This window comes from Pleurodeles waltl, chromosome 7, assembly GCF_031143425.1.
Source record: "Pleurodeles waltl isolate 20211129_DDA chromosome 7, aPleWal1.hap1.20221129, whole genome shotgun sequence".
In the NCBI taxonomy this organism is placed as follows: domain Eukaryota; kingdom Metazoa; phylum Chordata; class Amphibia; order Caudata; family Salamandridae; genus Pleurodeles; species Pleurodeles waltl.
In genome coordinates this window covers 1432124626-1432146431 of record NC_090446.1, presented here as the reverse complement: position 1 = coordinate 1432146431, position 21806 = coordinate 1432124626, and the positions used below count along the sequence as shown (strand labels likewise).

The 21806-nt window shown below is 43.5% G+C and overlaps 1 protein-coding gene across 1 annotated transcript in view; it reads right to left on the bottom strand.

Annotated features, from left to right (window-relative positions):
• The window catches only part of SCN1B (sodium voltage-gated channel beta subunit 1), a 253718-nt gene that overhangs the window by 132032 nt on the left and 99880 nt on the right, over positions 1-21806 (bottom strand). Inside the window, exon 2 of the mRNA XM_069201062.1 lies at positions 16788-16954. Within this exon, the coding sequence (XP_069057163.1) occupies positions 16788-16954 (167 nt within the window). The remainder of the gene's footprint in view (positions 1-16787; positions 16955-21806) is intronic.

Genomic DNA, 21806 nt, shown 5'->3' with positions numbered 1-21806 from the left:
ACTGCAGTGTCTGTGTGTGCAGTTTTAAACTGCCAATTTGACTTTGCAAGTGTACCCACATGCCAAGCCCCAACCTTCCCTTTTTATACATATAAGGCACCCCTAAGGAAGGCCTCAGGTAGCCCTACGTGCATGGTGCAGTGTAAGTTAAAGGTAGGACATGTGCTGGTGTATTTGTACATGTCCTAACAGTGGAATACTGCCTAATCCGGTTTTCACTGTTGCAAGGCCTATCTCTTTCATAGGTTAACATGGGGCTGCCCTTAAATATCCTTAATGTGCAGTTTCCCTTTGTGAGCGGATAGAAGATTGGAGTTTGGGGTCTCTCAACTCATAGTGAAGAAATACATCTTTTAGTGAGGGTGGTTTTTAGATTGTCAGTTTGAAAATGCCCCTTTTAGAAAGTGGGCATTTTATTGCTTAAACCATTCTGTGACTCTGCCTGTTTGTGGATTTCTTGTCTGGGTCAGACTAACAGTTGGGCTGTTTGTGCATCTCCACTAGACAGTGACACAAAGGGTGCTGGGGTGTAACCTGCATATCCTGAGAGGCCACCTGGGCTAGGCTGGAGGGAGAAGTGGTCACTTATACGTGAAAGGGCTGTGCCTGCCCTCACACAAAGCAGTCTCCAACCCCCTGGTGTGCGTCTGGAGCCAGGCCTGGGCAAGGCAGGATCCTGTAAACAACAGAGACCTTTCTTTGAAGTTGGGCAACTTCAAAGGCAGAAAGGGGTATAAGTATTGAATCTAAAACCCCAGACTTTAGATCACTTCAAGGATTCAAGAGGAATCTCTGCCAGGAGAAGAACTAAAGAGCTGAAGGAGAAGTGCTGCCCCTGCCTGTGACTGTGCTTTTTTGGGCAATCCTGCAGTTGCTGCTTCTGCCTGAGAAAGGGGACAAAGACTGGACTTTGTGCCATATATTTGTGGTTGAGAGGTATCTCCAAGGGCTTGGACTGAGCTTGCCTCCTGTTCTGAAGTCTCAGGGCCATCAAAGACCTCCTCTTCCAGCACCTGGACTCTCTGCTGAGATTTCTGCCAAGTGGTGCCTGATCCAGTACCTGGGACCTTGGAAGAAGCTGGTGGAAAACCAAGTGCACTGACTTCAGACAACCCAGGACAGACGTCGCTTCCGCGACACCACCTGCAACTGAAGCAATGGTCCTCGGTAGAGTGCGATGACCCCGCAGAAGCCTCGCCGAAGTCCACGACTCCGTGAGTCACGCAGTACAGTGTCACTGATGTCCATGACACCCGACTTCGCCGCACCACACCGTGACCGCCAGATATCGACTCCGCCCGAAGTGCACAGATCCAACGCTTCACACCGACGCCACCTCACCTCCACCACTAAGCAGCACAGACCTGACACCTCTTTGTGACGCCTCTGCTTCTTCGTGCCGCAGTACAAGGAACCAACGCCACATCTGATCCAGCAAAGCCGCGATCCTCGATTCCGTGCACTGGCTTGTTTCCTCATGTTTCACAAGGTACTGTACCTGGGGGTCCATGTGATTCCTTGACCAGAGCCATTAGCATCGGATTGTTGGGAACGACTCCGTCAAGATGCTGTGATATCACCAATTTTAAGCATTTGTGTTTCTAAGCGCTATATTGAAGTTTAATCCTTTCAAAATTCATAATTTTGCTTGTGTATGTTGGATTTTTGTTGTTCTGGTCTTGATTTGTTCAGATAGATGTTGTCTATTTTCCTAACCTGGTGTTGAGTCATTTTGCAGTGTTTTTACTGTACTACTGTGCATGTTGGTACAAATTCTTTACACATTGTCTCTGGGTTAAGCCTTTCTGCTCGTGCCAAGCTACCAAGTTGGTGTGTTTCTACTTTGCCCTGACTAGAGTGATGGTCCTTGCTAAGACAGGGGGTAATCTGACTGCCAACCAAAGACCCCATTTCTAAAATTGCAATGTTAGTTGTACTGTACAATACAAATTCTGCCCCTGCTTTCAAATATATGTGCTTTGCCTGAATGTTAGTAGGACTGTACACAGTAAGTCCACCATCTCCAATTATATGCACTTTTCCCAGTGCTTCTGGGATTGGACTTAAAGTAGTTAATCAGGCCCATACGTGCAATCCCCCCAATGTTTGTAGCACTGAAGTTAGAATAGCAAATGTGATCCTCCCCTCTCCTCTCATTCGCTTTCCCCAATGTTTTTTATACTGCGGTTTGGATATATTTGGGGAGAGGGCTCAGATTTACTATTCGCTTTACCCAATGCTTGTGGGACTGGAGTTCGAATAGTAAATCTGACCTTCGTCAATTCAATGAACCTTCCCCAATGTTTATGTGACCAGAGGTAGAATAGTCAATCAGCAGTAATAAACATTCCAGAATGTTCCTGTGTTTGATATTGCCTTCTTAGGCTTTGGATTGTGACATCATTCACGAGCTGGCTCCATTAAATTAAATAACAGCTACAACTATTATATACAGCTCTTGAGAATGCCGGAACAAAGTTCAAATGTGAACATATATAATTTTAGATAGGTACTGTGAATAACATGGATGTTTTTTCACAGAGACGCTCTGAGAGGCATCAAATAAATAAGGAAAGTGACGCTCGAGTTGATTATGATGTTGTTCAGAACCTCAGGATAAAAAACATCTGTTATTCTCAGTTAACCATCTTTCATGTTATGTCTGGCCTCTCCGTTCCTTCTCCACCTGGAATGATCAAGTATGGAGTAGCAAAGGAGTCACAGGGAGCAATACATAACATGCTACACATGCATCCGCCCCTGCCATGTAATACACCAGGTGTCCTGCCAAACCACCCTCCACCGCCTATCCTAATCTCCTGAATACTATAAAATAGTACTTAGCATTCTAACATCCACCCTCACCACTCTCAGCATTCCACCTTCAATTAAAAAACAAAGCCGGTACCCTCCCACCGCCTCACCACCCTTTCTCTGGTTTCACCCACTCACTCCTCACCCACTCCGCCCTCCAAAATTACCTCCACCCCCTGACATCCCCTCCCATCACCCTCTCATTTATCCTCCCTCCGGGCCAAATAAAAAAAACCTTGGTATTGAAAATTTTAATCCTATGCCCATTAAGATGCCCCATATGCCGAAAGAAACCTAAATTGATCAGGATAGGGGTAGGCCCAATTGCCATGCCCCTTTGTCAGAATAAAAAAATAAAAAAAATAGGAAGTAACTATCTATGAAAATCCTTCGATTGATTAAGAAGATCCCCTACTTAGTTGTGAGATAGTGTATTGTATCTGTAAGGAAGAGGTAGCTAAAGGCCAAGATGCAGCTATGAACAGCCTGGACTGTAAGTAATCAGAGTCCACAGATCGGTCAGATGTGTGTGTCCTTTGCAGGTTGACTGTAGACATAGTTGGTTGAAATCTGTCTTCAATTAAGCACATTGTACATGCTAGCCCATTTAGCTGTGATGAGATCTATTTAGAGAGTCTGGGGAGCAAGAGTTAAGCATAGGAAAATGTTAGGTTTGAGACTTTAATGACTTCCTTGGAAGACGTGGATAGGCTGAACCATCATTTTTGCATCTTCCTGCACTTGTCACTTTGTGTTATATGAATTTATTAAATAAATGTGTGTTTCTTTACTGCTGTCAAACTGTAGATGAGGGCTTTTATCTGTTTTAATAGATGCAAAAATGATGACATTGTTTTTTTCTTTTAAATCTACTTTATGAATAATTTAGTATTTTGAGAGAAGTAATCTGTGCAAATGAAGTTTGCCTGATTTGCTCAAAAGTACATAATATAATGACTGATATGAAAACCACCTAGCCAGACACTGCCTTAAATTGACATTAACTATCAGAGCCAATAACATTCATACAGATTGAATCGGCTTATTTTCGTGCCACTAGAGTTGAGCAAGAAATGTATTAGTATAACACAAAAGTGTGTGTCTACATGTGTCACTGCAGCTATCTTCACAGGCTTGTAGGAGGGAGAGTTAGGCAGCCCAGATTAGACTGCCTCGCTCAGCACAGTAAGGGGCTTATTTAAGAGCCCCTAGCGCCACCAGAGCGTCACTTTTGTGTTATGCACTGCACCGTTTTTACAGAGTGGCGTTAAGCCACTTTTTGTGGCTTAACACCACCTTGAAATTATGGTCCCATCACATGCAGTACTTTGAGTGGAAAGGGCATGCAATGGGTGTTGCTGTGGGCATAGCAAAACAACACCCATTACATTTTGACGCTGCTCCAGATTTACGAATTTTCATAAACCTGAGGCAGCACCAAAATCTAACGCCACCCCAGGGCGTGGATTAGCATGGCGCAACAAGGAGAAATGCCTTCATTTCTCCTAGTTTTTGGCTCCTTCTATGTGTGCTACATTTTGCAAATCACCATTTAAGATTGTTTTTGTGCAGGAAAGAAGGTGTTCCTTCCTGCACAAAAACAATCTCCCCCTCAATGTAGCCATCCTTGCACTATGGTGCAAGGGTTGCTGCGTTGGTGCACAGCAGCAAAGTCAGTGCCAGCGCAGGGGGCAACACTATTAAATACGGCTCATCCCTGCGTTGTGAAAATGACAGTGCGTGACGCTGTCTTAAATCTGGTTCTAAGTGCTGCAATTTTGGGTAGCATCCAAAGTCACAAAAGACTAGGGATGCCAGATTGCCCCGAAAATAATCAAATATGTATTTTTACTAGATGAGAAAGGAGAAGACTTTTTTATTCCCCTAGGACATTAGAACCCCTATCAACTGCTCTACCAGTCCATCCTGCAGACGGCAGACCGTCGTTTCAGACCTCCCCAGCTTCTGTGTCACTGTTGTCCACAGACAGGCGATCATAGAAGAGAAGTCCTGCTTCTAATACGCATTCTAACTTCCTGGCTTACATCACAACTCCTTTTCATCCACTTAGCTCTAATAGTGCTCTAATAGTGCTCTATGGTTTATTTTTTGCAACTTGCTCCTGTAAATCCACTAGTTAGGAAAAGCCCAGAAAGAAGAAATGTAAATAATCAGGTAACCTTTTGACACCTGCAGTGCCGTGGACCCCTGGGTGACATGACTGTGTTTATATTACTGTTCAATTCATCAGGACCAACATTCAGGCTATAAAGCAAGCCCTTTTAGTGTAGGATGAGAAAGGCTGAATTCTGGCCATCTTTACAGATAACAACTGCCTGGGTATATATGTTCTATTAAAAATGTATCTTACACATGGATGTCATAAACATCTGGCAAGAATCTATCTTTCTGGACCTCTGCTATAATTAATTGCATTCCTTTCTAATTAATAAGAGACTAGCCCAAATATAACATTTGTTTTAGATCTGGCTTGACAGCACAGGTGTCATTATCACATATAGGGCCTCATTATGACCCTGGCGGGCGGCGGAGGCCGCCCGCCAGGATCCCGCCCTCCAAATTACCGCGCCGCGGTCAAAAGACCGCGGCGGGTATTACGAGTTTTCCCCTGGGCTGGCGGGCGGTTCCAGTTAAACCGCCCGCCAGCCCAGGGGGAAAACGACCTTCCCACGAGGATGCCGGCTCGTAATCGAGCCGGCGGAGTGGGAAGGTGCGACGGGTGCTACTGCACCCGTCGCGTATTTCACTGTCTGCAAGGCAGACAGTGAAATACATTTTGGGGCCCTCTTACGGGGGCCCCTGCCGTGCCCATGCCATTGGCATGGGCACGGCAGGGGCCCCCAGGGGCCCCGCGACCCCCCCTACCGCCATCCTGTTCATGGCGGCTTTCCCGCCATGAACTGGATGGCGGTAGGGGGGGTCAGAATCCTCATGGCTGCGGAGCGTGCTCCGCAGCCATGGAGGATTCCAATGAGCAGCGGAAAGTCAGCGGGAGACCGCTGACTTTCCGCTTCTGACCGCGGCTGAACCGCCGCGGTCAGAATGCTCATTGGAGCACCGCCAGCCTGTCGGCGGTGCTCCCGTGGTCGGTGGCCCTGGCGGCCACCGGCCGCCAGGGTCAGAATGACCCTCATAGTTACCAATGTTTTTAAAATATTAAGAGTTGGCCTTGGCTAGCCTCCTTCTAATGCTTGGTTGGTTTATCAGTCCACCTTCCAGGAAGTGCATGAGAGACTAGTTTACACATGAAAACTACACTCAATGATCATGCTATATTTCACATTTGTGTCTTTAAATCTGTTATGCATTCTATACAAACATTTGTCCCAGCATTGGCAAAGGCAATAGGGGGTGGGTGTAATGTGCACATGCGTCTGCCTGTGTTTACATGCATTGGCATATTAATATCAGAACTAGTGGCTTTGCCAGTGGTTGTTTCAGATGGCCCTCAGGGTGATAGATGAATCTGGAAATGCGACTTTCTGTAATTCTATTGCCCAGATGTAAACCTCAAATTTATGTGGGCAGTCAAACAGTCCCTTGATGCTGTGAGAGTGTGCACTCTGAATATCAAAGCCAGGATATGGAGGCAGGCAAATATTGAGGACAAAATATTGAATCTAAAATAGCAAAAATATATGTTTATGTTCTATACGTCACTCCACATCAACCTACCCTGAAGATATATATATAGTACCACAAGATTGAGTAGTATAATGGCTGCTCCTGCGTATATTCAAAACAAATGATTAGGCATGTTAACCTGTATCTCACAATCAAAATTCTTCTTGCAATAAGATCTGGGACTTCTGAGAAAATCCATCATCACCCCACTTTTAAAAATGTCTTTGTTGCACCGCAGTGGCCCTTGCAGTTTGTGGCTGTATTACAAGGTTCCTCAAATTCGTGGCCCCCATGCGGCTGTCCAGAGCAGGGGAAGGAGGCAGCTGAGCTTGATGTAACACACCTCTGGAAGGCAGCAGATGAGGAACCTGCTGTTGCACATACTTCGTCACCTGCTCCCTGTGGTTGATGATGTACTTTACTGTAGGCTCTTGGGCACACTGAAGAAGAAAAAGACAAATCTACCACTGTCTCCCATATTAACAATAGCTTACCGCCAGGGAAAAGCAAGACAGTATTACAGACCCTCCAGGATTTCACGAATTACAAAACAATTGGGGGCTAAAGTAACAACTCCCTCCAGCACCATGTATTGATGTTTGGAAGCATGACAGCTGGGTGGCGACAGAGAAAACGCAGCTTTACAATTTTAAATTTCAGGCTCTGTCACCAAACATCTGTCTTTCCAGCACTGTCACGGTTTGCTGGCCCCACATCTGGACCACGGTATTTTTGTGACAGACACATTTAGTGCTTGGCGTAAAAATTATGTACATTTTAATTTTGTTTGTCCCGCAATGTTTTATTTTGAGGCAGCAACATTTGGCAAACCAAACAGCAAAATCCAGTTGTTGGTCTGTATTTAAACTTCTGACTGTTGTACCACTATTCCTACATACCGACCCCTTTGCCCCCTTCCCATCTGCAATTTGTTTGGTTAATCAAAACCTCCTTGCCAGCTGCAAGTCTACGTGAATGTGCCATTTCCAGCTTGTTTAAACTGCTAGGACTCACCATTAAAATTCACAGCAGCTCAACCCGATTGCCACCTTGCCTTATGTTTTTTGCCTTTTTTGTCTGTGGATTAAAACATGTCATTACTGGCCAGTAAGATATTTTAACTTCGAAAAGTAAATATATAGTTCAACCAACAATACAAATAATATACTATGAAAATAAGATTAAAAGAAGAAATATGGATGGGAAGGTTTTACTAAAAGGTCTACTCATAACAGTTTTGAAGGTATCACACCAACCAGGCAGACTCAACTTCAAAAGATTATTGGTCGTCCATCTAGTGAATGAGGCAAGACATTGCTGAGGTTTGAGGGCAGAGTCACTTTGTTGTATCAGGCACAGTGTGCTTCAAATTCGTGAATTCAAAAGAACAAATGAAAGCAAGGGAAGGGGGTAAGTAAATGCTACAGACACGTAGAGTCAAACTTGATACTGTGCATGCACGATGCAGGACACTGCACAAACCACACATAGGTAAAGACCGTATTGAGCCTTATTTTAGAGTACCTAGCGCCACCTTAGCGCTGCCACAGCAACCTTTTGTTTATGCTAAGGTGGCTCTAAAGTGGCCTTTCTGCTACGCCATATTTACAAAGTGGCGCAATGCATGCATTGCGCCACTTTGTGACCCCTTGCACCACATTATGCCTGCAACAGACATAATATATGCAAGGGGGGCATTCCGGGCGCTAAGAGGCCCACAAAAATGGCGCAGTGAAATTTAAAAGATTTCACTGCACCATTTGAGGCATAATCATTAATGCCTGCTCAGAGCAGGCGTTAAAATGACGCTCCCATAGTAACCTATGGGCCGCCTTCTACTTTGCTGCACTTGCATCAAAATGTTTGGCGTTAGTGTTGCAAAGCGCCATAATAACATCAAAGATTTTAATGCTGTTGAACTAACAACCGCCGTGGTGGGCCGTATTATAAATACTACACAACCATGGTTTCGTTAGGTGCCGGTAGGGGGGCGCAAGAAAAGGGGCACAACATAGTTGATGCGTCACTTTTTCTTAAATATGGGCCTGTCTTTTCTTCTGTGCCTGTTATTTCAAACATGCACCAACTGTTCAGAGGATTTGAAAGGGCACTTCATTAGCAGAGTGAACACCACAGGTCCACTAATCGCTGAGAGAGTGGAGGTTCAACTCAGTCAAACTGATTTGAATCATCATTTTTATGAATTCTTAGAGATAGCAATTGTGATTTTAGCAGCGCACACTGGAAAATATCAACGGTGGCAGTCAGCAGTTTATTGTCAAATTCCTTTTGTTATGACATTACCCATCACTGAGTCATTTCGGTCAATTAGCTGTTTCATGTTAATTGCCATGCATAATTTATGCAAAGAGGGGCATTTCGGCGCATTGGAGGCACACAAAAATGGCGCAATGAAATCTACAAGATTTAATTGCGCCATTTTTGGCGTCATTTTTAACATCTGCTTAAAGCAAGGACACACCCATTGTAATCAATGGGACTCCTTTCACTTTGCTCCACTAGCGTCAACATTTTTGACGCTAGTGGAGCAAAGCGCCACAATAACGTAAAAAATGTTGGCGCTATTGTTCCTAATATCGCCATGGTGCACCGTATCATAAATACGGCACACAGATAGTGGCGTTAGGGTGGAGCAGGGCAGCTCAAGAAAAGTGGCGCTGCATTGGGTTCAGCGCCTCTTTACTTAATATCTATGCTTGGGGCATGCTGGGAAATTAAAACCTGTTGAAATACGCGGTCCCAACTCTTCCGTTGTAATTCAAGGCAACTCCAGCACAGCATGTTATAGGCAGCTTTTGGCAGCACAGACCACAGAGGCGGACCTCAAGGAGTGTGTTACAGAAAAGTCCTCCCTCACTTAAAATAATAAAGGTGTCCACCAAAGAGTGTCTGATGTAAGCACTCTTTGTTCTCTCTGTGCCCAGCTGCTACAACTACACTTAGGGGTTTAGGGATTTCATGGCATACGTCTAGTGATCTCAATCTTATCTTTGGTTCTTATTACTGCTATATTCAAATTATCTCAACTAAACAGTTAAAACAAAAAAAGGAAATTCTGATATCCACTTCCTGCAGCAGAACACGCCGGGGTGTAGCTTCATGGGGAGTGTTTGGGGTGTTACACCCCCCCCAAAAAAAAAATTATTTTCTGTTCAATAGTTGGGTACAGCTGCTCTCTTTCGAGTCTGGTTAGGTGTCTGTCGGATTTCACAAGGTATTTTTCCACACACACAAAGACAAAAACTCATACCACTCGCTCCTTCTCTCTGTTTTGAAAGTCTTCAAAAATGTTGGTTATTTTACAAATTATTGGGCCAGATTTACAAGAAACTGGTGTAGCGCAGTGCTGCGCCAAACTCAACAACACCGCGCTGCACCAGTTTTGAAATGCATGGCTGCACCGAATTTACAAGAATATGGTGCAGCCCTACGTTTCCCTCTGTGCCGGTGCTAAATTAAGTTGCCTGCTCCAATGCAGGCATCCTTCACCATAGCGCAAGGGTATCTGCATTGAGGGGAGTGATTGTTTATGTGCAGAAAGGTGTCCCTTCCTCCACACAAACAATCTACAATGGCGATTTGGCACTTCTAGGCCTGCTAGATGCAGCAGGCATAGAAGTACCAAAGCTTCATGTTTGAATGATTGTTTATGTGCAGGAAGAAACACCAATCATCCATGGCATTTTGCTTCTTCTGTCAATGCTGCAGAATGCAGCACACACAGAAAAAGCAAAAAGCGAGGTGGAATAAAAGCATTTGTTCTCATTTTGCCATGCAAGTGCCACCCTTAGGGTGATGTTAGTTTTTGTTGCTGCCACAGATCCAGCGACAAAAGCAATGGGTGTTGCGATGGAACACGCAGTGCAACACCCATTGCATGTCCCTTTGTCGTAGAAAACTGCAGTGGAGGGGCCCATATTCACAAAAAGTGGTGTTACACCTCCTTGTAAATATGGAGCAGAGTATAGCGCCAATGGAGCATTGCAAAAAGTGACACACTGGTGGCGATAGGCCCTTGTAAATCTTGCCAATTGTATTTTCTCTCCCCCATCAATCCGTATTCTTCTACCTTTCCAATGCCCCTAAACCCTCTCATGCGCCCAGTTTGTCTATAAGTGGAGAAGTGTGGCTCAATGGTTAGAGCAGCAGACCCTGATGCAGAAATCTGGCCTGGGACCAGGGTTCAATTCCCGCCTCAGTGTGTCTTGGACTCAATTTCTCAGACCTGATAGTTCTCGCATCGGTGCCTAATCTAATTCATGGGTCCCACTCTGTAACTCTGGGCAATAGCTTGCTTAATCTCCACAACTGCCCCAACAGCACTGGGATGCCTGGCTTCACCTTGGAGGTTGCCCAGGAGTGGGCACCTCACAGGGAAAAGCCAGGAGGGGTTCCACAGTGGTATGTGTACAGCACCTTGAGACCCTAACGGGTGAGTAGTGCGCTATACAAGTACGAAGTTTTTATAATGTATGTTTAAAAAATATTCAAAAGTGATGGTTGGGATATCTAAAGCTCAACACCTCCCTCCCCAATCTTCGTGACCAAGCTACGCCCCTGAGAACATGTTTTCTGGCATTATCCCGAGGCCAACGGAATTTGCCATATGTTTAGGTTTTGTTGATATCTTCTATTTTTAAACCCATTGGAAAGAGTTTGTCTGCCATCACACTGCTGCCTTTACATGGGAGGTTTGCAAGCTTGCTAGGCTCCTAGCCAAGATGTTTACCGGGGTGACGTGAGCTGCTGTGTGACTGTGCGCCTGCCTCTCATCTGGGCTGTTTTATTCACTTGTCATGAACTCCTGTTGATAACATTCTTTAACAGCTCCCGCACCAAAGCACATTCCGTTCATCCTCTCAACACAGCCAACTAAATAACTTATTTTGGAATCTTTGGAGGATACAAATAGTTTGTGTGGCACAAACCTTCCTTAGGATTTGCCAAAGTCTAAAGAGCATGTTTTCACCTAAATCCCAAAATGCTTTTTTGTGGCTGCACTCCAGGAAAGCAGACTCATTGCCACTGTGTGTGCTCCCTTGCATATTGCATCACCCAGGTGTTACATGCTATCCGACTATCGATCAACTGTGGGGTACCCCAGGGTTCTTCCTTTAGCCCCACTGTGTTCAATATTTACATGTCTCCACTCGCAGAGATTATGACGCCTTACGGTCTGTCAATAGTGTCATATGCAGATGATACCCAGATGGTAGTTTCATTTTCCAATAACCCCAGCAGCAACCATTCTGCACTCATACCTTGCCTCCAGGCAGTGACCAGATGGATGTCGGAATGTAAGATGAAACTTAACAAAGACAAAGCGGAAATAATGGTAATAGGACATCGTCCCCATTTGGGGCTTCATCCTTACATCTTGGATCCATTAAGGACCCCACCTCCCCCTAAAGAGAATATTAAGAGCATAGGTGTATGGTTGGACCCCTGGCTCACAATGGATTACCATGTAAAAAAGATCTCCGCAATCTGTTTCAGTCTGTTTAGACTGTTGAGGAAAGTCTTCAGAATTCTTCCATTTGTAGCGAAAAGGCTTAGGCCCATATTTATACTTTTTTAGCGCTGCATTTGCGTAATTTTTTTACGCAAAAGCTGCGCAAACTTACAAAATACAACAGTATTTAGATTTTGTAGTTTTCTATTCACAGTTTTTTCTGCTACCTTCCAATTCCAAGTTTTAGTGGCCCAAATAATCAAGTCCCAACGCATTGTTCTTTGCAGCTATTGTTATTATTAGTTGTACTGTTGTCGTTATTTTTTTTTAATTATTGCTACTACTGTTGTTGTTTTGAGCATATGTTTAATGTTAATAACAAGAATAATACCAGTAGCAACAATAATAATAACTTTTTTATATAGCACCTCCTACAGCACTTTCAGTTGTAAGCACTGTAAATACACTGTAAAAATGACCAAGCTTTGGAAGGATGGAAGGATCAGTCGGCCTTGCCAAGATTTGAACTTGTTACCTACTGACCGACCACTACTTTGTTTAAGTCGTGAATATTACACGTTGAAATATCCATTGGACAACTGATGCGGACATAGCATTTCCTCACCTTTTACTTTAATGCAACCCCTCCTGTGACCGACACATGCCAGGCCCAAAGATGATAAAGGCACGGTGAGATCCAATGTGAGCAGAATTGTCCAGGGAGAAAGATGAACTGCTGTTCCAAGGAAGGAGAAACTGCCCACTATACCACGAAGGGACGTTTGATTTATACTCCAGACATGAACCACTCTCATACCTATCTCATATTTCTGCCATGATGCAGCATAAAGTGACACTATTTCATTGATTCAGTGGAGGCAGCTATATTAAATGTGAATGATGCACCATATTATGTAGTATCCTTTGGTCATATTTGTGTAACCTGTTTATTTACGCCCTGTTATTGATATACTAAATCCCGGTTGATTTTTAAAACTACTTATTTATCCATCACCAATTAGTGCTCAGTCAGTATATCACTCTCAATCCCAGCATACTTGTCTGCACTTATTTGTCATGAAATACGATGAAACAGCAAGTTGCATAAAAAATACAATCAGGTGTTATATGCAGATGTACCTTTACATTAGCAACAAATTTTTAAGATTTTACACCACATAAGTGGTACGATACTAAAAAGCGTAGTCACAAAGGTAACATGCTTGTGAGTAGGTTATACATGTAAGTTTTGTCTTACACTTCTGAGTAACTTTACTACTTTTGCTTACTTACCGTTGATGAGTTTAAAGTTACTGAAAAGTGTAAACTTACATGTCACCACCCCCGAAACAGGGGTGGAGCCAAATTTGTAACCTCCTACAGCACTTTCCGATTCTGCTGCCAAAAAGGAGCAGTAGTCACTCCATCTCCACGCCAACCACTAATAATGCAACACCCTCCAATAGAAAATAATGGCGGCAGAGATCTAAAATAGACCACCATAGGAAATAATGGTAAATTAAATTAATGTATTTCAATTTTTTTTATTTTTATATAGAATAATTAAAATAGTTTAGTTAAAAAATGTAAAAATTATTGAAAAATGGATGTTATGTTTAAGATTAATTATTTTCATAACATTTGCATGCATTGCACCACTTTGTAAATATGGTGTGGCGTTTTTGCCACACTATCGCCTTGTTAGCATAAAAAAAATAACTCTAATGTGGTGATAGTTAGCGCCAGGCCTTTTATAAATTTGGGCCATAGTTACTTTTACTGTAGTATTTTTGTATTTTGTTCTACATTTAAAATATATAACATAAATGTGCACTAGTCAGTCAGTCAGTGTGCACTAATATTTAAAATAAAAATATTTTTACAGATGTTTTTTAAGTTATTTTTTTTTACTTTTTCCTACACTTTACCATGGAGAGATCTCCACATGATTCCATGTAGGTTTAAATTCTGGGCAAATTCAATGCAATGTCTTTCACATTTTACATTCATAGCCTACTGTACTTGCAATCTAAAGGGATGTTAGAATAAGTGAGTCAACATTTAATGGCACAGACATTGTCAGAACCCTTTTACAGTGGCCACTGTGAACCCAGGAGCTACTGGGCCCAACGAGGTGGCTGAGGACTTTTACTCCTGATGTCCCGGGGCCCACCCTACTACGGATCCTTCTCAACAGGGTCAAGCACCCCCTTCTGCAGCTGACTCCCAGTTGGGTAGCGTAGCTTGAGCAGTCAAGGGTCCTTCAAGGGAAGCTCAGCTGCAGATTAATGAACACAACTCATAACTCAACATGGGAGCAGTATGTACAATAAATCAATGTCCCGTTAAACCCTTGTTTTCATATAAAAAGAAGTATTTTAGTTCTAACTCTACACATGCAAGAGTAAACGACATTAAAAAAACAATAACACAATCATCTTGAGGTCAGAGCTCTAGTTGTTGTCAAGCCAATACCTGTCCTCCCACCTCTAGTGCAATTCACTGATGGCCATATCCAGGGAATGTAAACTAATAGGCAATACTCGAGAGTTCTTTCCTCTGGCTCTGTTAGAAAGGTCAGTCCTTAAAGTCTAGGCATTAGCATCACCAATGATAGTAAGTCCCCCAGGGGCCCTAAAGTTCCAATTCTCGGCTTATCCGCTCTGGCGGTAGTGAGCCCTGCAGTGGTGCAGTGCAGTCCTGTTCAGGATCAACTGTGTCAGGCCACTCACAGTCACACGCAAGCACCTGGCAGGCACCAGCTCTCTTTCCCAAGCCATGCTACCTGGGGATTTCAGGCAGACTTTCAGGCGGCTGCTCTGACTCCAGCAGTCACACACTAAGTCACTCCCTCAGTGTGGATATGAGGGTAGTCTCCTTGTTCCAAAAGGGCTCCATTTGTGCAGTCCACACAAGGTGGTTGGGTGCCACCTTGGTCACAGCAGTTTCTTAGTCCCGGACGATGGCCCAAACCTCTCAGCTTCAGCATCTCCACCGGCCTCTCCTGGCATAAGGGGCCTCTTCTTTGGTTCTCACCCATCTGGTCACACTGGCCTTATGGTGGCGCCCATGATGGCCCCATCTGGCATACGTGGTCGCCAATTCACTTTGTCACACGGGCTACGGCCCAGTCTGCACGGGGAGCTGGTTTCTCCCGCCATGCTCCCAAGTTCATACAGGGTTGCCGATTCAGTCTAGCACGCTACTATGGACAGATTGGTGCAGTGATGGATTCTTTGCAACTCGCGCAGGGAGTCCTCACACCAGGGCTCCCTTCTGGTCCTCGCTCTCCTCAACTTCTCCTCTTCCTCTCTGGCACACCAGTCTTGGCTGCAGGCAGGCCTTGGTGCTCCAGGCTGCAAGGCAGGTGATCTTGGTTTCCCTGGGTGATGTCCCCTCACCTAGGGAGACCAGCAGGCTTAGGCTCCTAACCCTGGTCACAGGCAGAGGTCTTGCAGAGTTTCCCCTGCTCAATCAAACGCTGTCATCTGCCGTCTGGCTGCTCAACAGATGACAGCATTTGGGGCCTTAGACTCCCCTATTTTTAGTTCTTAGTCTTTGAAGTTTTATATTGGAGTTCTGCTGCTTTGAAATGGACACCTTTCCTCTTTCTTCCTCGTCCTGAAGGATGTCTGTCACAGCAGGCAGGACTATAAAGCTGATTAACCCACAACAAGATTGCTGGGAGTGACCGGGGTTCACACATGAATGTCAGCCACAGTGAAATGTGCATCAAAGGGTTAATTCTTGCCCCTTAGCCCCACTCTTTACGAATCCGTTATCAGCCCCATCTCCCTCTTCCTGAGATATTTCCAGGCCCCTTCCTTGTGATCTGTCACTGAATCAAAGAGCCCTTTAAAATTCACAGGGACAGCCTGGCTCTCCCATCATCTAGTGCTGGTCCCAACCATGCAGCAATACACAGATCTGTTTCACGGGGATTCCTTACTCCTCATGTTTTCACCAGGCAGACCTGGGCTTCCCAAAATGGAACCCAAGGTCTCACTGTATATTCACATCACACTCCACTGCCTATTACTGTTATCCTCATGTATTGTTCTGCCACTAGCATTCCCACATGCAGCAAACACACTCAAGCCCTCATTGCGACTTCAGTGATCTTTTTCAAAGTCTGCCAAAGCCGCTGCAGCCAACAGTCGTTGGAGGACTTCCGCCCATTTGAACAGCAAAAGACAGACTAAGTAGTGGACTATCAGTTTTTTTCAGACTAGATAGCTATGGTGTCTGCGACAATCCAAAATAAAGCAAGTCTCATTTGTGATTATTTTTATAAAGATTATATTTAATAGGTTTGCATCCAGGTAAATCTGGAAACCATTTCACCATTTACAGCAGCGCTTAATTAGAGCCAGAAATTACCTGTGTAGGGCACCAGCACTTACTTTTGGGAACTGGCACTTATTTTCCTGTATCATATACTTCCCGATTGAGAGAGAGGGAAAAATGCAGCAATCAAAAAGACTGAGAGAAAGATGGAAGAACCATCACAAAGGGAGAATGCGGCAACCTTCAAGAGTGAGAAAAAGGGTCAGGGAGTGTCTGGCAGTGGATTAAAGATGCATTGAGTGGATTTGAGACTCCCAGTTTAGGCATTTGGTGCATCAACATTAAATTGCATCGGCCACAGGCAAGTGAGCAGAACTTTGGCCACTGGCACTCTGTATTGTACAAATTAAGCATAGGCAGCAGTAGTGCACCGCTAACAACATGGAAACCACATCTTTCGGTTCTTCACCTACATTTATACTGGAAAAATCCATTACCATTTATCCACCTCATCTTCCTACCTCCCACCTGCCTCTTGCTTCTTCCTCTGCAACACAAGCTAACTCACCAGACTGAAGGATTCTTCTCCTTTCTCCTTGAAGAACCATTCCACAAAGGTCCTCGCTGTGGTCTCGCTCCTCTTCTTGCAGGAGATGCATTGGATCTTGAAGGTCTGACCATAGACAGCCTCTGTCTCTGACTCGACCTCCACGCAGCCGGCCCAGCAGGATGGAACTGGGTGGAACAGAGAAAGAGAAAGCCACAAGGTCAGTAGTGGAAACACAGATGGGACTAAGATGGGGGTCTTTCTAGCTACAAGGCAGTACTTCACAACATTCTGCAGTGAGTAAACTGAACTGGTAGGCCTAGGTACTGTACATAGGGCACCCTTTTGAGAGGTCTCTGGCAATAGGTGTTTAAAATAGTAGTATCTAAGGGCCAGATGTACCAAAGGATTGTACCCATTCTGTGTCTATGGGAAAAAGCTTTCGTACATATGGCCCTAAATGTTTCGGGTGCAAATATAAGACACCTTGTAAAGTGAAGTATCATTTCCTTTGAAAGTTATTGTTTTTTTTTTGTTTTAAATTCATACAACAGGTTTCTATAAGTCTGTGGGTGTTGCAAGCTGTTTTAAATAATAATGGCATGTGCAATTTCACGAATGCATTCGAAAAAGTACGAACATCGGTTCATTATATGAGCACACATGCAATATTGGGACTCCACACTTATTTTAATTATTTATTATTTATTTTATTTTATTATTCAATCATTTAATTATTTTTAACAGCCCTGCATTGTCTAATGGAGAAAAATACCCCAGTTGCTGTTATTTTCATGTGCAGTAACTGAAAAGAAAAACAGCATTCAGGGCCTGATTTAAGAAACGTGGTGCTGCATCCACTGCAGCACCACTTTTCTTGCACCCCTTAGTGCCCCCCTACCACCAACATGTGTGCGCCGTATTTAGCATACGGCGCACCATGAAGCAGGATAGGGGCAATAGTGTTGAAAGTTTTGATGCTATTGATGTACTGTGTAGGATTAGTGCCAAACTTTTGGCATTAATCCTGCACAGTACACAGGGGCCCATTGAAAGCAATGGTGAGCCCCCTTTAATGCCTGCTCTGTGCAGATGTCAAAGGTAGCCACAAAAATGACGCAGCAGAATCTCTTAGATTCCACTGTTAAATTTTTTCAGCCCCCCCTAACGGGGGTATTCCCCCCTTACATACATTTTGTCTGGTGCAGGCATAATGTGGCGCAAGGGGCTACAAAGTTGTGCAATGCATACGTTGTGCCACTTTGTAAATATGGCGTGGCAAATTTGGCCTCTTTGGGCCACTTTAGTGTAAAAAAAAAAATGACGCTAATGTGGCGCAAGGAGGCACTAGGGGCTCTTAAATCTTAAATCTGGGCCTCAGTATCTCCAAAGAGACAGAAATACGGACACCTTGCCACAGCTCTCTGTTTACAAACAACTAAATATGGCATTTCTATCCACAAGGACAAACAACATGAATTATACTGATGTTTTTCCTAGGTGGCGTGCTACAGGTAATAAATTCAGAAAAAAATAAAACATTTGTTAACAAAAAATGCAGAATATGACTATCTAACAGGGTCAAACATACATAGAGCGCACCAAATGCAATCCCAAAATACAACAGGAGTGTATTGTTAGCTGGAAAACTTCAACCAGCACTTAGAGGTCAAATACGTGATGTTTGGTTTGATTCATTGATTCATTTGGTTTGATAGATGAATGTATTTATTAATTGCATGTTTCTCCAAAGTTTTAGCATAAATATATTAAAAAGTAATGTGACTTCAGTCAAATTACATTTCCTCAGATGTTGAAAAAGAAGGAAACAATGTAATACGATGATCAGACACTTTATTCTAACTATGGTGGTGTTTCTAGTCACATAGCTACGGTATACCTGCAGAATGCAGTGCAATAATGCATCCATTACAGGAGAGAAATGGATTGACATTTTATGAATCAACATATTTTTGCTTGTAAATACATCTGTCACGTGTCTTCATCGGGACAAAGTGGAAATTACGAGTTACAAGGGAGAGTAGAAGAATTTTGAGGGAAGTGCTTAAAATGAATGAGTCACGAGAAATAAATCACAAAAAGTAAAATAGTGGCATTGCAAAAGTATTCCGGTCACAAGCCTAAAGCAGTGTAACTTGTATTATGACTGTTAGTAAATGATTGTGAGCGAAAATATGCAAAGTCTCAGCCATATGGGCTACAGCAACTGATAGGCCACACAATGGTTTGTGTCGCTAAGTATTTATGTAAAAACATGTTTGCAAGGATGTTTGTGCTAGTGTCGCTATGAATTATTATTCCACTTGTGAGCACCTGTACAAAGTTCACAATTCAAGAATCATTACCAAGTAAGTACTCTAGCCAAACGCAACTAGAAATCCCGAGAGGACACGGCCTACACACGTAACGGCGTGGCTCAAACACTTGCACTAGTATCCTCTGCTCCGCATAGTGTAACCTCTAACCTCATGTGGGTGCCTCTCTACGGGGTTTCCTGTTTTTGCATTTAATCACCCCACACAACGAATATCAACCTAAAACAAAACAGATCTAATGGCTTTGCCAATGCTTGTTTACAGTATCAAATGAATTGCCAACGAGGATTTCGTTGTGGATAAGTTATAATTGAAAGTGTTTTAATTCTAAATATATGAGACTGAATTAAACATTAGTAAGGTATGTGCAAGGGATAGTTGCCTTTTCTGTGGTGCAAGGAATACTGGCCTTTTATGTGGTGCAAGGGAGAGTGGCGTTTTCTGTGGTGCAAGGGATAGTGGCCTCTTAATGTGGTGCAAGGGATAGTGGCCTTTTATGTGGTGCCAGGGATAGTGGCCTCTTAATGTGGTGCAAGGGATAGTAGTGGCCTTTTATGTGGTGCAAGGGATAGTGGCCTCTTAATGTGGTGGAAGGGATAGTGGCCTTTTATGTGGTGCAAGGGATAGTGGCCTTTTCTGTGGTGCAAGGGATAGTGAGTGGCCTTTTATGTGTCTCAGTCTCTGGAGTTCTCCCCGTTGCATCACTGTGTCCTCTTAGACACGCCAAATTCCTCCTAGTATCGTTCTGAAATCCTCCATAAGCACATCTTACACGCCATTTGTTTCATGTTCATAACAATTTTTTTGCTGTGCCCCTCCGCATGTGCTTTCTTGTGTCATTTCCCCTGTAGTATGCCCTCTCTGTCTCTCACAGACGCAACCCCACTACTCTCTCTCAAAACGTGCAAACACATCATTTTATTTTCCTTGGCACTCTCAATACTTAGATAGGAGAGCATACCTCCTTCACACACTTTCACATACAATTGTAATTACAAATGATACGTGTGGCCATCGCACTGCGTGCTCTGTAAAGAGGCCAAAAATTGGATGAACATGTTTTCTGAACTCATTTATTACTCACTAGTAGGCCCGGTAACATTGTCACATTGCCTTCAGTCTCAACTACGAACCACTCATTCATGCCCACCCACAAACTGGACCCACCCAGACACCTAGAGGTGACTAATATCAGAGTATGGCCTATGCTGCGCGAGGAAACGCAGAAACGCATCTGCTGCAAACAAGCAAACATTCTTATGGTATGCAAGATGAAGTAAAACATATGAAATGTAGAAGGAGAGTGCATCGCTGTGATGTATTGCCTTCAGTGTTGTTACTTTCATGGTTGAGACCTAGCAAATCTACTCTGCTTCATGTCTGGCCTCTGTCTAAGCTTCCTTGTCAGTGCCAACCCACAGAGCATTTCCCAGTGCTGTAAGTAAATGAATTAATATTTGGGGTGGATGATCGTACAACACAGGTGATAAAGTCACATACCTGTTAGGATCAGCCAAAAGTTTCAATAATTTAAACTTGAGCTCAACTCTTGAGAGCCACAGCACAGAGCAGACAGGTTCAATTTAGAGAACATATGTATAGCATTTAGAAGTAACAAAGCAATTAAAAAGTCAAAAACACAACAAAATAGAAATCTCACTCCAATTTATAAAAATAGGGGAAAATATAATAAGTGACACTGAATTGACAAAAATTAAATTAGGGGAACCGGAGATATGAATATTTATAGATTCAAGAGAAATGATTTAAGCACGATTTCAGGCTGACTGCGATGGAGCACAGGTCGGATATGCGAAGTAGGTTTGTCCCAATCAAAGATTTCACATTAGGACACACAAAGGTAAACTTACACTTTTGCGTAAGTTTACAATTTTTTTTGGTATATGAAAACTACAAGCTTAGTTTCACTAATTGTAATGTTAGGGCTGCGGAGACTCCACACTCGTGAAGGAAACTCCATTCATAAGCATATAGGCGTGCCCTATCTTTTTATGCAGCGTTCTCCACTATGACTGCGGAGTCTTTACAGTCATAAAATTGATACTAGTAAAATGTAATTTTTATTTTGTGAATACCAAATAGATAGTATACATACACAAACGTGTAAGCTTACCTTGGTGAATCAGGCCCTTAGTCTCTAAAATGTAAGTCAGAATCCTTCAGTGGCACAAGGTTACGTAGGGTATTTTAGGAAGTCTTCCCAATCCGGATTGGCGCTGACAAGGTCCAGCTGAAGCTGTTTGGCGGGAAAAGTAATGAGTGGGAAAAGTTCAAATTTTATCCCCCTGGAAATTCAATACTATTTGTGCTTTCGCCCTGTAAATATTTCTGCATTCTAAATTGGGGCCTGATTTAGATTTCAGTGGACGGGCTACTCCGTCACTATGGTGACGGATATCCTGTTTCCTGAAATATAAATGCCACTATTTCCTGTGGGATTTATATTCCAGTGGACTGGATATCCGTTACCGTTGTGACAAAGTAACACTTTCTCCGAAATCTAAATCAGGCCCTTAGTCTCCTTTCAGAGCTTGAAGTCCTCCTGCTAGACAAGGCTGCAGGCTGCAGGCTGCATCTGACGATGAGTTCCATAAGGCCAGATACCTTCTTGTTGATGGTCCATTGAAATGGATTTTCTTCTATGAATACAATTCAAGCAGAAGAAACATGTTTCATGACCCCA